The sequence below is a fragment of the Octopus bimaculoides genome, chromosome 5, assembly GCF_046866305.1.
Source record: "Octopus bimaculoides isolate indiv1 chromosome 5, ASM4686630v1, whole genome shotgun sequence".
NCBI lineage: Eukaryota > Metazoa > Mollusca > Cephalopoda > Octopoda > Octopodidae > Octopus > Octopus bimaculoides.
The window spans coordinates 86,797,800-86,819,071 of NC_142932.1; the positions used below are offsets into that span (position 1 = coordinate 86,797,800).

Genomic DNA, 21,272 nt, shown 5'->3' on the forward strand with positions numbered 1-21,272 from the left:
TTGTAAAAATATATCAACAAAATATACTCACAAAATCTGTTTCTGATAAATCAGTAAGACTAGAAAGTTTGTTTTCTGGATCATGCCACTGAAAAAATAAAATAAATATTTAAAAACAAAGGACATTAGAAGAATGTCATTTATTTAAGAGTAGAACATTATTTTACTTTCAAAGTCAATGTCTTCCAGACTAGTGACAGTGAGTGATAAGCCTGAATATTTTTCAGTCAGTGTCCCTCAGACCAGTGATATTGGTATATCTGATATCCAGCTTGAACATTTGTATATCAATGTATTCAGGAAAATTTAGTCCAAGGAAGAAACAAAGAGTCTAGTTTAAATACTTGCAACAGAATAAACACAATTCAAGGTACTTAACAGCCCAGTGGTAGTGCTAAATGAGGTCATGTCAGACCAACTTTGGAAAAAAAAAAAAAATCTACCAGGCTAAGATAAACAACTATAAAGCAAGTGGTGTAAATGTATATAAATATGTTACACACAATTAGACAGAAAAAAAGAGTTATCAAGGCAAAGTTTTTAAAAAAAATATCTTAAGATATCAAAAGTGAAGTAAAACAAATTGCTATGAGGGTTAGAAGAGAGAAAAAGTATATTACCAGTAAAGTCATTAAGCCTAATTGATAGACATCTGTGGCAGGACATGGTTCTACTGAAGATTGTTGCTGACATTCTGGTGCTAAGAATGAATAACCATTCACTGAGACATACCTATTCCGAATTCGAGAAACCTGGAAAGTAAGAAGAAATCCCAGAATTTACAAACTAATTAAACAGTAGAGAGATTATATACTCCACATTATAAGAATATCTATTTTATCTAGAAAAAGTAAGCCATCTCTTCTGCTTTATATCATCATCATCATCATCATCGTTTAACGTCCGCTTTCCATGCTAGCATGGGTTGGACGATTTGACTGAGGACTGGTGAAACCGGATGGCAACACCAGGCTCCAATCTAATTTGGCAGAGTTTCTACAGCTGGATGCCCTTCCTAACGCCAACCACTCAGAGAGTGTAGTGGGTGCTTTTACGTGTCACCCGCACGAAAACGGCCACGCTCGAAATGGTGTCTTTTATGTGCCACCCGCACAAGCCAGTCCAGGGGCACTGGCAACGATCTCACTTGAAAATCCTACGGGAGCCAGTCAGGCGGTACTGGCAACGGCCACGCTCAAAATGGTGCATCTCATGTGCCACCCGCACAAGAGCCAGTCCAGGGGGCACTGGCAACGATCTTACTTGGCTTGCCGAGTCTTCTCACGCACAGCACATTTCCAAAGGTCTCGGTCAGTAGTCATCGCCTCGGTGAGGCCCAATGTATGAAGGTCTTGCCTCACCACCTCAGCCCAGGTCTTCCTGGGCCTACCTCTTCCACGGGTTCCCTCAACTGTTAGGGTGTGGCACTTTTTCACGCAGCTATCCTCATCCATTCTCACCACATGTCCATACCAGCGCAATCGTCTCTCTTGCACACCACAACTGATGCTTCTAATGTTCAGCTTTTCTCTCAAGATACTTACACTCTGACGGGTATTCACATTGACATTACACATCCAACGGAGCATACTGGCTTCATTTCTTGCGAGCTTACGTATGTCCTCAGCAGTTACAGCCCATGTTTCACTGCCATGTAGCATGGCTGTTCGTACGCATGCGTCATACAGTCTGCCTTTTACTCTGAGTGAGAGTCCCTTTGTCGCCAGCAGGGGTAAGAGCTCTCTAAACTTTGCCCAGGCTATTCTTATTCTAGCAGCTACACTTTCAGCACACCCACCCCCACTACTAACTTGGTCGCCCAGATAGCGGAAGCTATCGACTACCTCTAGTTTTTCACCCTGGAATGAGATAGAAGTTGTTTCCTGTTTGTTTACAGTCTTTATTGCACCTGAACATCTGCCACAAACAAAAACTAACTTGCTAGTTAACCTGCCTTTGATGTTGCTGCACCTCTTATGTGTCCATAGCTTGCACCGGGTACATCTTATAGAGTTACTATCTACTCCTTTTCTACATACTGAGCAGGGCCATCTACCTGAAGGGGTTTGTGTTTTATCTGCCTTCCTACTTATTAGGATTTTGGTTTTAGCTAGGTTGACTCTAAGGCCCTTCAATTCTAGACCTTGCTTCCACACCTGAAACTTCTCCTCTAGTTCTGATAGTGACTCCGCAATTAGGGCAAGGTCATCAGCATAGAGGAGCTCTCAGGGGCAACCTGTCTTGAACTCCTCTGTGATTGCCTGGAGGACTATGATAAATAAGAGGGGGCTGAGGACGGAACCTTGGTGGACCCCTACCTCTACCCGGAATTCATTGCTGTACTCATTTCCAACCCTCACCTTACTGGCAGCATCTTTGTACATGGCTCGCACAGCTCTCACTAACCATTCTTCTATCCCAAGTTTCCTCATTGACCACCAGATAAGGGATTGGGGGACCCTGTCAAAGGCTTTCTCCATGTCAACGAAGGCCAGGTACAGAGGTTTATCCTTAGCTAGGTATTTCTCCTGCAGCTGTCTCACTAGAAATAAGGCATCAGTAGTGCTTTTACCTGGCATGAACCCAAACTGCATCTCATCTAAATTGATTCGCTCCCTAATTAGTTGGGCTATGACCCTCTCTGTAACTTTCATAACCTGATCTAACAGCTTGATGCCTCTGTAATTATTTGTATCTAAAGCGTCACCTTTACCTTTGTAGCAGTTGACTATGATGCTGCTACACCAGTCATTGGGTATGACTCCTTCGTGTATCACCTGGTTCGTAATACGGGTGACTAGGCTATAGCCAACACTGCCAGATATTTTGAGCATCTCTGCAGTGATTCCTGATGGGCCGGGGGCTTTCCAGGTCTTTATACTCTTAATTGCTTTATCTACCCTGGTACTATCAACTCGGATAGCTGGTCCCTCTATTGGGTCGACATACGGCAGGCTCTCTTCCTCCCATTCATTCTCTTTATTAAGCAATCTATCGTAGTGGCATCTCCAGACCTCTTTCTTTGCATCCTCATTTAGTGCAAGCGTACCATCATCCATGCGAACACATTTCTCTCCTACAACATCACTATTCTCTCTCCTACACTGTCTTGCAACACGAAATACCTCGAGTCTTTGGTCCTCACGGCGCAGAACATTGGCAAATCTTTTCTTATCTGCTTCCCCTCTGGCTAAATAAACCTGTCGCCTAGCCTCCCTTCTGGCACATTGGTACAATTCCCTGCTACCACCGTTCTTCCAGTCCTTCCAAGCCTGTTTCTTTTGTCTAATAGCCCTGTCTACCTCCTTGTTCCACCACCACGTTACTCTGGATCGGGAGGGGACCTTACACCACCCACAAATCTGGTCGGTGGCTTTCAACAGGGTGTCCCGCAGAAATCTCCAATTGTCTTCCACGTTGTATGATGCTATATCTCCTATTTCGTTAAATCCTTCAAGTAACTTGTCTCAAACATGTTATGTTGAGAGATTATAACGTAACACAGATTTTTTTCTCTCACTTGATGAGCTAGCTTAATATCTGTATTGATTTAAAAAGTTGTTTATATTAATACAGACATGTAAGTAATTTATTTATTATAGAATATCATTATCATCATCGTTTAATGTCCGTTTTCCATGCAGGCATGGGTTGGACGGTTTGAAGCGTTCAGGCAGCTCCTAAGGAGCCCCAGACAACATCCAAGCCTCACAATCATAGAGCAAGAACATTAAATATATTAATACAAATATACAACATTAATATATATCAAATATATCAATACAAATATACAACATTGATATATATCAAATATATAACATTGATATATATCAAATATATCAATACAAATATATAACATTGATATATATCAAATATATCAACACAAATATACAACATTGATATATATATATATATATATATATATATATATATATATCCCTCTCTCACTCTCTGGGAGAGAGGCACAAGCACATACACAGACATATACACACACGGCAGTAACTTCCGCCTACCAAATTCAATCACAAAGCTTCAGTCGTATATATATATATATATATATATTATTATTATTATTATTATTAGATTATTCTGAAAATAATGGCCGATTTCAGAAACAATTTTATTCTGGAAAAATTAACAATAGAAATGTTTTGATTAGTCAAAGTATGAGCCGTGAACATCTCTGCCATCGATCAACGAGATTATTTATGCCTCGTTGATAAAAACCTATTGGCTTTGATGCCAAGAAATCTTTGAAAACTGATTCCAGCTCTAGTTTGGACCTGAAAGTTTCATCACTTAAAAACGTGTTAAAATGTTTTAAAAAATGGTAGTCAGTGGGTGAAAGATCAGGATAAAATGGAGGATGTGGTAAAGTCTCGTATCCCAAGTCTGTGAGTTACTGCAACATCATTCTTGCAACATGTGGATTTTCATTATCGTGGAGCAGAATTGGGCCACACCTCACCAATGCAGGCCTCGTTTTTTGCAAGTGAGCATGCATTTCACCACGTTAATTGCAGCAAAACTCTCCTGTAATGCTCTGATTGGCTTCCAGAAAGCTGTAATGGACAACACTAATTGCAGACCACCAGACAGTCACCATAATCTTTTGCTGAAGCAACTTTGGCTTTTGGAAATGTTTGGGGGACTCATCACGATCAAGGCATTGACCTGATCGTTTATGGTTATCATAAAGGATCCACTTTTCATCACAAGTGACTATTCGGTCAGAAAAAGATCATTGGTGTTTCACAGAAAAAGCATTGAGCACACTTCAAAACACCGACTTTTTGATTTTCCTTGAGCTCATGCTGTACCCATTTATCGAGCTTTTTCACCTTACCAATCTTCCGCAGATTGCATGAGACCGTCACAATACCGACACCAAGTGCCTGGGATATTTCTCTGACACTTTGACGTGGGTTTTGTTCAACAATTGCTTTCAGTTGTTCATTGTCAAGACTGCAGGACCGTCCTCTACCTTCTTCATCTTCAAGGCTCTCATCACCACTACGGAATTTCTGAAACCACCTTCGTACTGTTGATAGAGGCAGTAGTTTGGGAGGCATTGTACCAAAGCTTGAACTCATGCAAGAAAAGTAAGAGAAGGTCCTTTTTGAAATGTTCATATTTAAGGGCGCCTATGCTTCAAGAATGTTTTGTATCTGAAATAAGTAGAAAATTATTAAAGAGAATACATCAATTATTAAGTATGTCAAAATGCACCTAAAATATAATTAAAATACACTGATAAATTTCCATTTCAAAACAACACTTAGAGTAGCCATTATTTTCAGAACAACCTAATACAGCAAATGGTGGTAAGATTAAAAATGATGTTAAAAGAGTTACCAAAGGTGTTGAGAAATCTGGCATTGTTATAACCAATGTCCGATCTGGTTTCAGTAATACTGTGGAAGGGTTGATCTCACCATGTATTATGCCACTACTATGAAGTTTATGTAATCCCTCACAAAGGCCCCTTATCATAGACTGGCGCTCCTGATAGAAATAAGAGTTTAGTGAAAGCACATTTTATCAACCAATAATCACAGTTAGTCAAATAAGTAGCAGACTAGTCTAGTAACTGAAGAAGGAAGGACTATATCTTTAACTATTTACATTAAAAAGAAGAGCGATTTTTACAAGGTACATAAAAAAGTGTTTTTTGAAAATATGCATATCTTAATAGAAAAAGAAAATATTCCTGAAGAAATCAGCCTTGTTTTATTTCTAGCACAGAAATAGTTGGCCAATAGATCTCAGTTAATTAAAGGTTAAGAGTTAATTAGTTATAATCTGAAAGGTAGAAATGTTTGTGTTAGTCAGTCATCAAATAAGAAAATGATGTCAATTTGTAATAGATAGGAAAGGAGTTTCAGTAATCACTGCATGAATTCTGTACTTTAAATGAGTCAGAAAATGGACAACATTTAAATAAGAATTCATTTAATATTTAAGCTTATTTTGTAGAATTCTTACATGAGCCCAAACTTGATTTTGTTGTTAAAAATCAGGTGATTTCAGATTTGATTCTACTTTATAACACCTTGGGGGTATGTTATCTACAATAATCTGAAGTCAAACAAAGTCATAAACATGAAACTGAACAGGCTAACTGTATGGAAGCACTTCAGGTAAACTATATCTGTTCTCTAATGGTAAAAATAATTCATTACCCAGCTTAACCCTTTAGTATTCAGATTATTGTCAAATGTAAATATCTGCTTATTTATATTGTTTTGAATTAATTATACAGTATCTTGTAGAGATTTCAATGATGAGATTGTTTAGTTTTAGAACGACATTGTAGGGTTGAAGTGAGAGGCCAGATCTGGTCAGTTTCAACATAAAACAGGTTAAATATTTTGGCTGCATGTGGCCAGTTTGAATGCTAAAGGGTTAACAGTACCATCTTTGGTGCCTTTAGGTAAGTCCAATCAGTTACAAGTAAGCAAAGCAGATCTCCAGTCTCAGGACAACACACGAGATATAGTTTCTTATTCTCCAACCACAAATCAATCTCAGAGACCCTATAAAAAAAGTCATGAGCTATGTTCCTTCACAGACAAAATCATACAATCAACTATTTCCTTGGATTCAAGACAGATTATGGCAATGACAAATCAATATTTCATTATTAATGTAGTATTTAATTGAAAGGCTAAGGTAATACAAAGGCTACATATTAAATATACTGAACAAAGTCATTATATCTAGAATTTGATGGGTTCTTTAAGCAAGATGCTAAATTTGAAATCTAAGGATAAAATATTACTAAAATTGCTTAAGGTAATTTAAAATGAAAGAAAAAATTCAATTCTAACAGGTTTCAAAATGTTTGAAACAACGTTTTAAAAATTGGCACAATGCCAGCAATTTTAGTTGATTACATCAATCTCCAGTACTGCCAGCAATTTTGAAGGGAAGTGGTTTGTTGATACCATTCATCCCCAATAGTTGACAAATGCTTTATTTTATTGACCCTGAAAAGATGAAATGTAAAGTTGACTTTGGGTGGTGGTTTGAACTCCAAATTGTAAAGAGCAGAATAAATACAGCAAGGCCTGTTCTTCCAATATTCTGACAATTCTGCTAGCTTACTGTCTTAATAATAATCCTTTCTCCCAAAATCACAAGACCTGAAATTTGTGGGGAGGAAACTTGTCAATTACATCAACCCCTGTGTTCAACTGGTATTTAATTTATCGACCCCAAAAGGATAAAAGGCAAAGTCAACCTCGGTGAATTTGAACTTAGAATGTAAGGACAGATGGATAAGATGATGCTAAATAATAACAATTCATTCTACCATATGTACAGAGCCTGAAATTTTGTGGGGAGCAGTATAATAAAGTACATCAATCTCAGTGCTCAACTGATACAACATGAAAGAATGAAAGGTAAAGTTGACTTTGGTGGAATTTGAACATTTTGTCTGGTATACTAATGCTTGTCAGCTCACCATCATTTTTTTTCTTTCTAAATAGTTGGTCATCAGTAAGTACAATTAAACATCATAGAACTCCATGTATAATACACATTTTTTTTCTCCACCAGAATTAAGATAAAAATTAGAGACATGTATATCCATTTCTAATATAGGCACAAGGTCTGAAAGTTGTAAGAGAGGGTTAGTTGACGACATCAACTCCAGTACTTGACCAGTATTTTATGTTATTGAGTCTGAAAAGATGAAAGGTAAAGCTAACCGTGGTGGGATTTGAACTCAAAATGCAAAAACAAATACAGCAAGTCATGTTTTTTCAATGCTCTAACAATTCTGCCAGCTTGCTGCCTTATAATAATAATAATGATTTCTGTTATTGGTCACACAGGCAAAAGACATTGAAGATAACATAAAAGGACGAAATACAACACACAAATAATAATAATCATACTTTTTCTGAAAAGCTCTCTCCAATGTAATCTGCGAAAGGTTGTCCTATTAAAGGCAACTGTACAAATATCTGTCTTTGATTCTGAAAATAATAAAAGTTATTGAGAATCTTCAATATTTCAGGTTTCCATTGAAACAACATAGCTTTATGTTTATAGACAGACACCCTGGAACAGTTGGTAAATGTAAAGTAAATGATCTATTTTATTAAAATGTCTGTTTAAAAGAAGTCTTTCATGAAATTTATTAATCTTTATTTAAGAAATCCATCTTCAGCCAAAGATGATTTTTCTTTAAATTGACATTAGGATTCTTTACCTTTAGTAACCACAAAAAGTGGTTACCTTTTAGGGGTTTCTAGAACCCACTAACAAATAAAACACATTAACCCTTTTGTGACCATATTTCTGTCAAAATATACTGCCTTTGTTTCAACTGATTTACAAAATAATGAAGAATTTGATAAAAGAACATTATTATGATTAAAATGCTGTTTGAAACATAAATTATGAAATTTTAGAGGCAAGTCTTAATTTAGATCACTTTATACAGGAAATATGTATCATAGAACTAAGTGCAGTCTCAGGTAAGTTGGTATTAAAAGGGTTAAATTAAAATGGGCATCCCTCACATTGTGAAATATTGTGTTCTCCCAAAATCTTCCTGTTAACATAAAAGCTCATAATGCAAAACATATTTGCTCATTGACTTTTATGTAATAACGAAGTCAAAGGACAAATACATTTTGTAAGGAAATTCCACATTAACAGCAAAAGTTTTCAGAAATGCCACACTTCCATTATGTAGAGGATGCTTGTATCAGTACTAATGATAGAAGTAGACTATCCTGTTTATTTCATTTGTATAAATAAAGCATCTAATGACAAAAGTAAAGCTTAGTCATGAAAAAATAATTCCAAGATATTTCTTCTTCAATGAAAAACAGACTTCTGACCTAATGAAGAACTATTTGATCGCTCAACCTGACAGAAATAGCAGTCAACTCTCACTTACACCACACCATAGTGTCTCAAAAAAAGGACAGACTGAATAAAAGATGGGGTAGTTATGGCTGGAATGCCTTTAATCATAGGTTTGCCGAAGGATGATCAACCCAGACTAAACAATGACTTACCTTTGAAAAGAACACTGCTTGTAGAGGAACAAGATGAGGGGACTGAATGCCATAATAAGTTTTAGCATTCTGCAGAAATTCCTCTCGGCTTACAGGAGCATTGTCACTAATTAGATGTTCCTGAAAAAGTTAAGAAAGGGAATTATATAAGAGAAGCATTTCTGGTGAGTGTTACATTAACAAGCAACAAACAATAATAAAACTTTATGCAGTGAAATTGCTGTCAATTACATAAATTATAATTGTATTGCAAAACACATATTTTCCCCCAGCTACTTCTACCCACCCTATATAATGAGGTAGTCATGTATCGTCTCTATAACAAGAAACCTGTGTTTGTCTTTCTATCACACTTTAACCTCTCAATGCCTAGTATATCACCTCCCCAACTCAAATGCCCCCCCCCCCCGCAAGTCAAGGGGGGGGGGCATTTTTGTGCTCTTTTCCCTTCTTGCAAGTTACTTGACAACCTCACTAGAGCCAGTGGCATTGGAAAATCACTTGGTAAACAATGTAAAGTGGTTGGCTTTAGGCAGGGCATTCAGCTGTAGAAACCATACCAAAGCTGACATTGGAGTCTGATGCAGTCTTGCAGTTTAACAGATCCTGTTCGACCACCCAAGCATGCCAGCAGGGAAAACTTATGTTAAACGATGACTAACAATTAGACAGAAACAGGAACACTTATTGCATTTTAACCAGTTATCTTTGAGTGATGGATGATAATATTATCCATTACACTACAAATACTTAAGGAGTCAAATGGTCACCCAACAAGTTTTAGATACGTGGTATGAGTCAGTGAGACTGTCCCTCTTTTTACATCTCAAACTGCAACTTATATTGTCTTATATTATTTTACATTTAAATATAGACGCAGTTAATTCATAATAATGAAACTGTTTAAAGAATCTGTAAAAAAAAAAAAAAAAATCAATGAAACCTAAATCAAAAATACCAGCAGAAAAATCTTGACTTATTTGATTACCTTGATGTATATATTTTTTTTTCAAGAACAATCACATACTGACTCAATTCCCTGACCTACTACACAACTATTTTGACACACTTCATGTTCTGTGTATCCTCTCATCTCTTCATTGGTCAAAGCAAATCATCATCATTGAAGGATATCTTACAATCAGTCAGAATTAAACAATTTATAGCACCAGCAAAAGACTTAGTAGATAGTTGATATCTAGGTCAGTGCCTCACTACTTTGTTCTGATACATAATACATAAATATATTATAAATTCAGATACCTCCAGCTGTGACCAAATCAGCTTGCATTCACTTGGCGGTAGTGGTGATGGTGGTGGTGGACACTAAAGTATAACATACCATAAGGATTCAAAAAGATAAAATAAAACTCAAAGAATGTAAAAAGATGAAAGACCATGGCAAGGGATGAATTCTTACTTGTATTAAAACTTCTTCAGAATTGAACCATGTCTGGTAGACTCCTGAAGCAATCTGCTTTTCTAAACAATAATGATCTGGTTCTCTGCCAGCTTTCACCATTCCATTATAGTTCTGTAGAAATGAATTTAAAAATAAACAAATATGGATGATTTCCTGGAATTTACAGCAGGAGTAAGACTTAATACTTTAGTAATTAAACTGGCCATATCAAGCCCAAATATTCTTCCCATCTTATGTTCAAACCAGCCAGATTTGACCTCTCACACCTACCCTACAATGTCATTCTAAAAATAAACAATCACATCATCAAAATTGCAAAGCTACAAGATAATGCATAATTAATTCAAAACAATGTGAATAATAAGCACTACATTTAACAGAGTAATTTCAATACTAAAGGTTAAAAACGTACCAAAGGTATCTTAGAGATATCAAAATTCTATTTCAATGACAAAGTTTGTTGATCTAAAGAAGGTAGATGACTGAATTTTAAGTCAGATTTTAACAAATTTAAAATTTAAGTAAATAACTTCAAATGAGAAAAACAACAACAAACAGCATTACTTTTACTAAAAAACAGACCAGGAGGTCTTGAAGAGAGAATTATATAGATGAAGGAGAAAAACTGATGAAACATTGTAAATGAACTGTACTGAATATTTACCAAGTAACTGGTTATACCAAGGTCTGTATTCTGTAGCAATAATTCTGGAAAATGTCGTTCAGCGAGATCAGCAATCCGTTGCTACAAAACAATGAAAATAATATTAATTGGAGGTCTGAAAGTACTTCTATACTGATCAGTTGGTGACACTCTACAAGATTCATATAAGACCCACAAAGTTGTACAGTTTCCATATCTAGGACAGAGCTGCTAGTACACATACACAAACAGTCTAGCCATATCCAAAAGCTATCTAACTGACTGACGAAGAATTACTCATCAGTGCACCACATGATTGATTGTCAAAGACTCATTCACCAACTCACTACAACCTTTGGAACACAACACATTATTCTACTACTACTACAATGGTCTCTGTTCCTCTGAATAAGCTAGTTACATACCACCTCTAATCACGCAGCCTTGACAAACCCATCTCCCTCACTATTCATTGTGTTATCCCTCCTAATATCTGTACTAATTACTTTACCCAATCCTTCCTTCCCAGAATATCATCCCTCTGGAATTTCTTTTCCCATGCTCATTTTCTTCCAGCATACATCAATTTAAAGATTTTCAGGCTGCACATAGCCAATACTGATTTCACCAGTTTCAGAGTGGAGCCTGTGAAAGTCATGGGCACTGCCCACTTCCTATAGATGTTTACACTAACCATCAACTGTATTGACTCACCAATCTTGGAGTGAAACTTGTGAAAATCATGTATAAATTCTCCACCTTCAGACTAAAGCACAGAGCTTATTAATATTTATAAAAAGCTTTTTATGATAACATCAAAAACACATTATACTGGAGAGAAGGAAAATATAAAACAGAACTGAAGTTTTTGTAAACCTTACCATGTGTTGATCTTCTTCAGCCATACATTTATGTAAATTTGCTCTGACTTCTTCAAGTTTAGTTTTTAATTCATGATGATGTTCATTATAACCTTCATTCTGGTAGTAAAAGAAGCAAAATTTAAAAGGTTAGGAAATTTTGGCAAGTTCCACTCACTTTGAAAAGCATTTTTCAACTATAATGTGGAAATACCAATAGTCATATTTCAACATTGATAAATCAACAATAAAATCTAAGAAAATTTAAATAGACTGAGTGACCACATAATGAGTCTGCCATTGGTTTTGATTATGCACAATCAGTTGTTTTATTAAATCAATATGGAAGTGACTGAGTATTCCACAGAGAAGTGCACCCTTAGTATAATTCCCATACAAAATCAGTGTCACAGAATATGTGACAACCTTTTTAAATCACAGGTATAACCCATCTGTTTCCCATAGTTTCCATGTACCTGATTTTCCTAAGGAGGTATGGGTCAACTTGGCACTTTGTTCGTCACAACAACAAAGGCTCCAGTTGATCCGATCAATGGAAATTAACATGCAAGAGACTGAGCACTCTACAGACACATGTACCCTTAATATTGTTCTCAGAGAGATTCAGCATGACACAGACTGTGACGAGGTTGGCCTTTTTGAAATACAGCTACTAATTTTTGCCAGCTGAGTGGACTAGAGCAACATGAAATAAGTGTCTTGCTTAAGGGCACAAAGCCTTACCAGGAATTGAACTCACGACCTTATGATCGTGAGCCAAATACCCTAACACATGCCTTCACATGGGTCAACTAAGGATATGATAAAGATACTTGCCCAAGATCTTGTGGGTGTTGTACTCTCTACATCAATATCTTGGAGTTGTTGCAACATTAAACCCTCCTCATGGAACAAAACCTTCCACAGTTGAGTCATTAGGAAAGATATCCAATGGTAAAAATATCTGAGAGTTCAAGAACTGTGCTTCCCTTCCACTTCCCACTTGATAGGTGCTGATAATAGTAACATCAACAACAACAATGAAGTTGAACCAATAAGGTAAACTCTATATGGTCACTTGGCATGCTAGAAAGAACAGCCAAATCTATAAAATAACATCCAACTAAGTAAAAGAAAAAGTAACATTTTAGGTGGTATTGTCCAAGATAAATCATGGCTGAAGCAAAAATAGGGAGCTTGGTGCAGATCTCTGGCTTACCAGCTCTTGTCAAACTGTCCTACCCACACCAGCATGGAAGACAGACATTAAATGATGATAAATTTAGAAAAGATATCAGCACTATCATTATCTGGATGTGATATAGATTTTTTAATAGGGTATATGATCTAAACTTTTACATGAGTGATATGATCTAGACTCTACTGGAGCATATGATCTCGACTTTAATAAGGTATATGATCTAAACTTTTTAATGAGGAGGAGTGGATATGATCTGCCAGTGGTGTGGAAGCCTACTGTCTTTTCTAGACACATATTTATAGCTAAGTAGATGGCTTAATGACAGTTAGGTGCCTATAGTCCAAATATTGTAATCTCAGCTTCTCCATTGATGTCAAATAGTGTTGATAATATATGATGTAATGTTAAGAAAAGTTGTGGCAACTGGACAGTATTGGTAGATGTATAGAGAAGAGGTGATATAAGAACATCTGAATAGAGAGAGATGTACAGAGAAGAGATGACTATAAGTATGATCATGTGTAGAGATGAGGGATTTTTATGGTGGAAAGTTGTGGTAGAGATAAAAACAAATAAAATGTATAAGTTAGATCCAACTTACACATTTTATTTGCTTCAAATGTAACACAGAATCATGATAATGTGGAGATGCTATATTATTTAGAAGGTATGTTTGCATTCAGTTGCTTTATCTCTCAGTTATTTTAAAAATGAGTGCATATCTGTTCAGCAGAGGCAAAATCAACCATGTTAAGAAGATAGATCTAGCCTGTAATGTTGACTGATCCCAAACTGACAGCCTTTACATTTCGGCAAGTATATCCTCAACAGCAGTAAATAAATGAACAACATCCTATGTTTAACCAAGCACCAGTTCAGAGTTGCCTGAAGTCAAGGTAAAGTGTAGATAAATGCCATTCTCAAATAAAGCTGCCCATTACAAAAGAAATATGAATACCTCTGTGGGATGATAGAAATAACAGCCTGCCTTCTTCAACAACGGAAATAGTGACAATTGAATATGTACCTGGTAATAGTGTGGATGTAAGTTGGCTAAAGTGGGAATTCTTTAACTGACTGAGAAATCGAGTTGGTGGAATCTGAATGACATTCAACAAATGGGGATATAGCTCTACCAACACCATGGGTCACTGTGCACAGTGCCACAAATGAAATACCTTTGTCAAATTGTCCTCGGTGCAAGAATCATGCACTTCTGTGGAATGAAGATGCAGAGAACGTTTTTAAACTTAGATTGAACAAGATTTAGCTCAAGTGAAATGGATTTGACATTATTTTAGAATCAAGAGACATGGAGAAATGCTGTACTGCAGACATATTACCAGCATGGAAGTAGACATTAAAATAATGATGAAGATTTGGGCCTGAGACAACCGTATCTATAATGAAACTTTATAATTTATTCTAAAACAGAATGAAGATCTGTATCAAATTACTTACTTCTTCTACATCTTGAAGATCAGCAAGTCTATGTCGTAGCTGGGATTTCAACAGTCGTACATTTTTCTTCGATTCTTGGAGCTCAGTAAGAGAAGGTTTTTGTTGTAGCCAAGGAGATAAATCTTCTTTTAGTTTCAAGAACTCAGTGATATAACGATGTAAACCAGAAAATGTTTTTTGTTCTTCATCAAGCTCACGCTTCACAGCATGTAGAATGGATGTTATAAATGTAGCATTTCGACTGTGTTCCTAAATACACAAATAGAATATATGTCAAAAATATTATTATTATTATAATTATTATTAGAGAAAACAAACATCATCCAGTATTTTAAATCTGGGTTTTGTCCCCGTTAACGGGGGGTGGCCGGATCTACTTCAATGCCATAGCAACTGCCCCCAAACCATCTCACCTGGTTTTGGATATCCTCCCTTCTCAAGCAAAACCTTCCAATCTCCTCCTCCACGTTTTCCTCAGTCTACCTCGCTTTCACAGTCCATTTACCTCAAACTCAAGCACCCTCCTCAGAACATGCTCCTCATCCCTCCTTAACACATGCCCATACCACCGATTCCTCCAACCCCAGCATCCTCAATCCTCCTCTTATCGAATAGCTTCACACCACACATTTCTCTCACCTTTGCTCTCTCAATCCTTCTCAAAATTACCATCTCTCTCCCCCTCACTCCCATACAGCATTGCAGCTCTCACACAGCTCCTTTCATCTTCATTGAGAACCTTTTCCTATATAACAACGCTCTACATTCCCTGAACTTCACCCAACTAAATCTCACTCTTGCTGTTATAGCTGCTTCACACATTCACCCTATCTCCCAAATAACAAAACCCTCTCACCGTTTCCACCTCGTCAGATAATGTTTCCACTGGTAACGCCAGCCCTCCAGCTCCTTTCTCACATCTTCCACAAATAAACTCTCTTACCAGTTTTGGGGTCACCTTCTTCATTTTTGTACATCTACCATGAATCCATTTCTCACATCTCGTACACAACACTGCATTTGCCATTACCCTCCTCCCACATACATCCACCTTACTCACTGACACTTCTCTTTCCACCCTGCTCACCATCACCTTTGTCTTCCCAAGGTATACCTTCAAACGCCTCCTTCCATTTCCAAAACTTCTCCCTCAATCCCTCCATTATCAATCCCACACTTGCACTCTCCGTCACCACATCAACCAATATTGCAAACAACAACGGTGACAACACAGATCTCTGATGCACACCAACTTTCACCGCAAACTCCTTCAACAGCTCTGACCTAATTCTAATTGTATTATCAAAATTGATATAATTTCTGATTTTCTTTAGGTACAAATCCTACTGCATTTGACTATACCTTTCAACTTTCTAACATGATAAAAACAAGTACAGGTAAAATACTGATATAAAGTGAACCAACTATGTCTCAGTTTTAAAGAAAGAGCTTAGGGTGTAGTTGAATATTTTAATTTTCATGAGGAGTCAACAAGAAAAAATTATTACCTGAAGTTAATTTCATTAAATCTCTTAATATATTTTAATTCAAGAGATTGATAATATATATAATATTATTTAATGAAGAGTAACATATAACTTTAGCAAATGGAGCAATGAAATTATAGACATCACATTGTAGAGAGAAAGAGAGAGAAAAAAAGAAGATGGATAGCACATACCAAATCTGTGATAGCAACTTCATGCTGTAAGGCTTGCGTAAATTGCCGCAACCAAAAACCAATATTAGGGACCTCTTCAATAATGGTTGGGGTGCTGTTCAGTTTAAGGTGCTACAATAAAGTAATATAATAAATGTGATTAAACAAAGAATAGCAAAAAATAAAATCAAAACTATTTCAGTAAAATATGAGATCTGTAATACTGGTATATACAGTCGTAGATTATATTGGCCGGTGGTTGTGTTAAGAAGTGTGGTTCACAACTAAGTGGTACTGTGTTCGATCACATTGTGAACCACTTTGGGTAAGTGTGCTTTACCATAACCTTCAGTAGAGCAAAGCCTTGCAAGTAAAATTTGGTAAACATAAACTGTGTTGAAGTTTGTTGAAAGGATCATTCCTGTTTTTAGGTGATAGTCTTAATCCATCACCTTAACACCACCACCTGGTCGATGGATACCTTTAATAAAGTCCATGCTATTGCAATCGTTCAAGGTCAGGTCACAGGCTGGAGGATAATTTCCTCCCTTCTACCTGTCAGTCATGAAGCCCCTGCAAAAGGGTACCAATCTTATTTTTCTGACAAATCCAAAAAAAAAAACCAGATAATAAAAAAATATCTTTTGCAGAAGAATTAAAGAGAAAATGTCAGTAATTTGAAACTCACCGCTTCAATCAAAGACAGAGTATTACTGAGTTTCTTTCGACAAGAATCTGTTTCTGAACGAACTTTTTCAAATTCAACTTCTTTCTTTTTCTAAATGCAGAGAAAACAATAAAAACAAAATAAATGAGAGAGGAGAATAGAGAAAAGGAAAGAGAGTGGGGAGAGTGGCAGAGAGAGAATGTTTTAAGATAAAACAGAATATCAATAATAAATTTTAAAAAAAAGACTTTTCAACAGCTCCATCTGGAGAGACTCCCTGATCACTAAGTTGTGCACCCTGTCAAGTAACAATACTCCAAAGATCTTTCAGAGGAAATCCATTGTGGCCACTTATATTCCCAATTGTACACCTTTCTTCATTACCCAACATTTATGACCACAGGTGAAATGTAAAAATTAAAATGTCAAAACCTAACAATGAAAGTCAATATTCAATTATCTTTATTAATTATATTAAACAAGCTAATTATTGTGAGGCATACCACTGAACATTTATTGAGAAACCTACTAATATGAAGGTTGGATGAAAAGTTCACAGGCTGACCAAGATACTCTCATGGAATATGACAAAAAGTTTATTTTTCAACATAGACCCATTGCAGTTCACACACTTTTACCAATGGTGTTGCAGTGCCTGGATCCTATTGGTTAAGAAGCTTTCATCCTTTTGGTCAAAAAAACATCAAGAACAGCAGATATGATATCATCACTGCGAAACTGGTTCCCACTCAAGTGGTTTTTTTCACATTGGGGAACAGATGATAATCAGATGAGGTCAAATCAAGAGAATAGGGAGGGTGATCAACCAGTTCAAAGCCACAGTGATAAAATAAATGAAAAAAATTCTAATTAAATATCTGAAACAAGTAATTGCTAATTATAATTTTTTTAGACTAATTAACCCTGTCTTCAATAATGACAGATTTCTCAAAATTTACATTTAACCAAGTTTTCCTCAGTTCAATATCTGATCACTATCATGTGTTAACCCTTTAGCATTTAAACCAACCATATCCAGCCTGAATATTCTACCTATTTAAAGTACAAACCAGCTAGATCTGGTCTCTCATATCTACTTTACAATGACGTTCTAAAAATAAGCAATTACATCATTGAAATCTTGAAGCTACAAGATAATGCATGCTTAAATCAAAACAATGTGAATAAATAAGCATAACATTTGATAAAGTAATCTGAATGCTAAAGGGTTAAATTTCAGGATGTGTAGGATAGCATCAGACTAGGTTTCAGTTAGGAAACCTTTATTAGTAAACTAAAAAAAAATTGTAACAAACATGTCTATGTACACATCCAGAAATGAGATATCTGGTGATTAACAGCAACCAGACCAAATGCAACATATTGTAGGTGTAAATATTATAGTATTTGTCATCAGTAAATATGAGGTTAATTGTCTGAAAGAAAATTACAACTGTACAGTTTAATTAGGTTGGTTCCCTCTTTTATTTTGTGATTAAAAAAAAAAATGCCAACATAAGGATAAGGTACCAAACTGTTTATGAAACAGTGAATGCAATATGCTAGAAATAGCATCAAATTTCTTTTAGAAAACACTTTATTGTCTTAAAATAAAGAGTACATTTGGTAAGGAAGTCCAATATATATATATATATATATATATATATATATATATATAGGAGAATGTACGGAAAAAAACAACAACAGACGAGGACAGGTGGTGTAAACAACAAAAGGATGTATTAGTTTGACGCTCGAGAATACAGAAAGTCTTTAATGTTTCGAGCTATGCTCTTCAACAGAAAGAATACGGAGAAAACAAGGAGAAAAACACGGAGAAAAAAATTGAATGGTGTTTGGTCAACGATTAATCATATATATATATATACATACAGTGCAAATAGAAAACAATAGTTTGGTATGAAAGAGCACATGAAGTAGGTGAGAGAAATGAAAACTAACCTTCCAGTCGGTGTATGCTGGTAACAAGTCAGCCAATGGTGGAACAGAATGAACAGCAAAATGAAGGAAGTTCTTGTATTCCATTCCTAAATTATTCACAACATCCTGTACAAAACAATATTTTTGTTTCAGTTTTAAATATTGACAAATGCCTATTATTTATCGCTATCATCTTTTTAAACATTTATCTTCTTGAGGCAGTCTATGGCTGGATGCCTTTCCTGAAACCAATCCTTATTTATTTTCAAGTCAGGTACTTTTTCACACTATAAAACTAGTGAGCCATGGGACTTAATGACTGTCACCATTGCCTAAGTGGTATCAATGCAAGGATATGCAGTGACAAAAACACACACACAATGGGTTTCCATTTACCAAATTTCACTCACAACCTAATGCCACACTAAAACACACTTTGCTAAAAGGCACCAATGTTGAGTGTTTAAGTTTATATAAAACACATTCATATTTAGAATTCATCCAAAACTATATTTATTGGCAGAAGGAAAAAGTAACTGAATTAGTTTAATGTGTGGATTATTAAAAGAGCCCCTAAGTAAAATAGGCGACTTTCTTCCAAATAAATAAATTAATTAAAAAGAGAAATATTTAATAAAACTTTTCAGTAGAGGATATTATTCATATTCAAAGAGTTAAGTTGACTTCTGATATAAAAAAACAATAAAGAGCAATTTAATACAAAATTACAAAATCAATTACACTCTTACAAGTGTGGCTGTGTGGTAAGAAATTTGCTCCTCAGCTATACTGTTCTAGGTTCAATCCCACTGCATGAAACTTCGGACACATGCCTTCTACTATAACCTCAGGCTAATCAAAGCTTTGTGAGTATATTTAGTCAATGAAAAGATGATGAAAGAAACCCATTGTATAAATGTGTGTGTGCATGCACGCGCAGGCACATGTGTTGCTGTTTCCTAGCCATAACAACATGCAATAGTTGTAAACGGGTGTCACTGTGATGCAAGTGGTGTCCATTTTCAATCTTTTGTGAAAAAATATGTCTGGTCATGGAGAAATATTACCTTGCTTGGAAACAAGTGAAGGTTGGCAGAAGGAAGGACATCAGGCTGTAGAAAAACTGCCTCAACAAATTCTGTCTGATCCATGCAATCATGGATGATGATGATGATGAAGAAAGTCTAATTTTAGTTACTTGAAATGAAACAAATTTGAGAAGCTTTTTTTTTTCATAAATTATATTTTATAGAAATAGAAAATTTCTCAGTTCATTCAACTGATTATTATCACAACTGCTTCACTGCAATATCTTGATTAATTAAGATTTAACTTGGTAAGCTATCCCTGAATCACATCATTCATTAGCTAGTAAAAATTCTAAAAGCAGTGTCACTTTGGATGACCCAAAGATTTCAAGTTAAGGATTTATTAGAGCAATATTTCTGGCTAATACCTACCTGCATTTGCTTTAGTTTCTCTTCTAAAGGAATGTTTGAAAGATCAGCTAAACACATACTAAGACTTTCACATAACTTCACACGAGTGCTGTCTCTTGCCTCAATCAATTCACTGAGGTCAGCCTGCAGAATAATTTTAGACAAATATGTGAAACTTACAGTACAAGACGTCAAATGATTCAAAATACAAAATATTAGGTTAGATTTAAACACTTAAATCAGACAATAAGAAGCAAATTATCAATGAAACTGATAAAATACAACATAAAGAAAAAATTGGAAAATAAGACAAGAGAAGCAACAAATTAGTATTAATAACTAGAGGACTAAGACAGTTAAGATGGCCAATGCAATTACCCTATGTATGCACGTCTCTCTCTCTCTCTCTCTCTCCCCATCTCTCACAGAAAACACCACATACTCTACAACTAAGTAGTTCACATGTAACTACACTACAGTTGTACAACAGTAAATCATCCATTATCACCAACTGAGGGGCTTATCCACCAATACAACAACCAAAAGATGATATAAAAAACAAACAAACAAGTGTTTATGCAGCACACAACCAGTAAGTTTACTCTGTCACAAATTAGTCAGGCTTTTTAGTTTGTTGCCCCTCCTCAACAAAAATAGCTCTATGCATTTTGCTTCCAACTCCTTACACACACATCAAAATTCCTCCCAAATTATCTTTAGCCACCTGTCCCACTACTTCATACATACAACTGTTGAGTTTGGAAACTTCTCAAAATATTCCATCCAAATAATGTAACTGGTTCTGACTGTCTCTTCCATTAACCTTAAATAACCCTTTCAGAATCTTGTTCCAAACTACGCAAAACTCTGCAATCATTCTCTCTCTAAGCAAGGATCTATGGAAACATGCAATATGGTTTGTGCCATTCCCAAGAACAA

General features: G+C 35.8%; 1 protein-coding gene across 1 annotated transcript in view; it reads right to left on the minus strand.

Annotated features, from left to right (window-relative positions):
• LOC106878746 (serine/threonine-protein kinase 31) overlaps positions 1–21,272 on the minus strand; it is a 55,102-nt gene that overhangs the window by 4,625 nt on the left and 29,205 nt on the right. Inside the window, 13 exon segments of the mRNA XM_089352525.1 lie at positions 32–88; positions 621–752; positions 5,356–5,505; positions 7,905–7,985; positions 9,039–9,158; positions 10,459–10,572; positions 11,126–11,206; positions 11,986–12,084; positions 14,627–14,875; positions 16,308–16,418; positions 16,975–17,064; positions 18,916–19,020; positions 20,355–20,477. Of these exon segments, the coding sequence (XP_089208651.1) occupies positions 32–88; positions 621–752; positions 5,356–5,505; positions 7,905–7,985; positions 9,039–9,158; positions 10,459–10,572; positions 11,126–11,206; positions 11,986–12,084; positions 14,627–14,875; positions 16,308–16,418; positions 16,975–17,064; positions 18,916–19,020; positions 20,355–20,477 (1,512 nt within the window).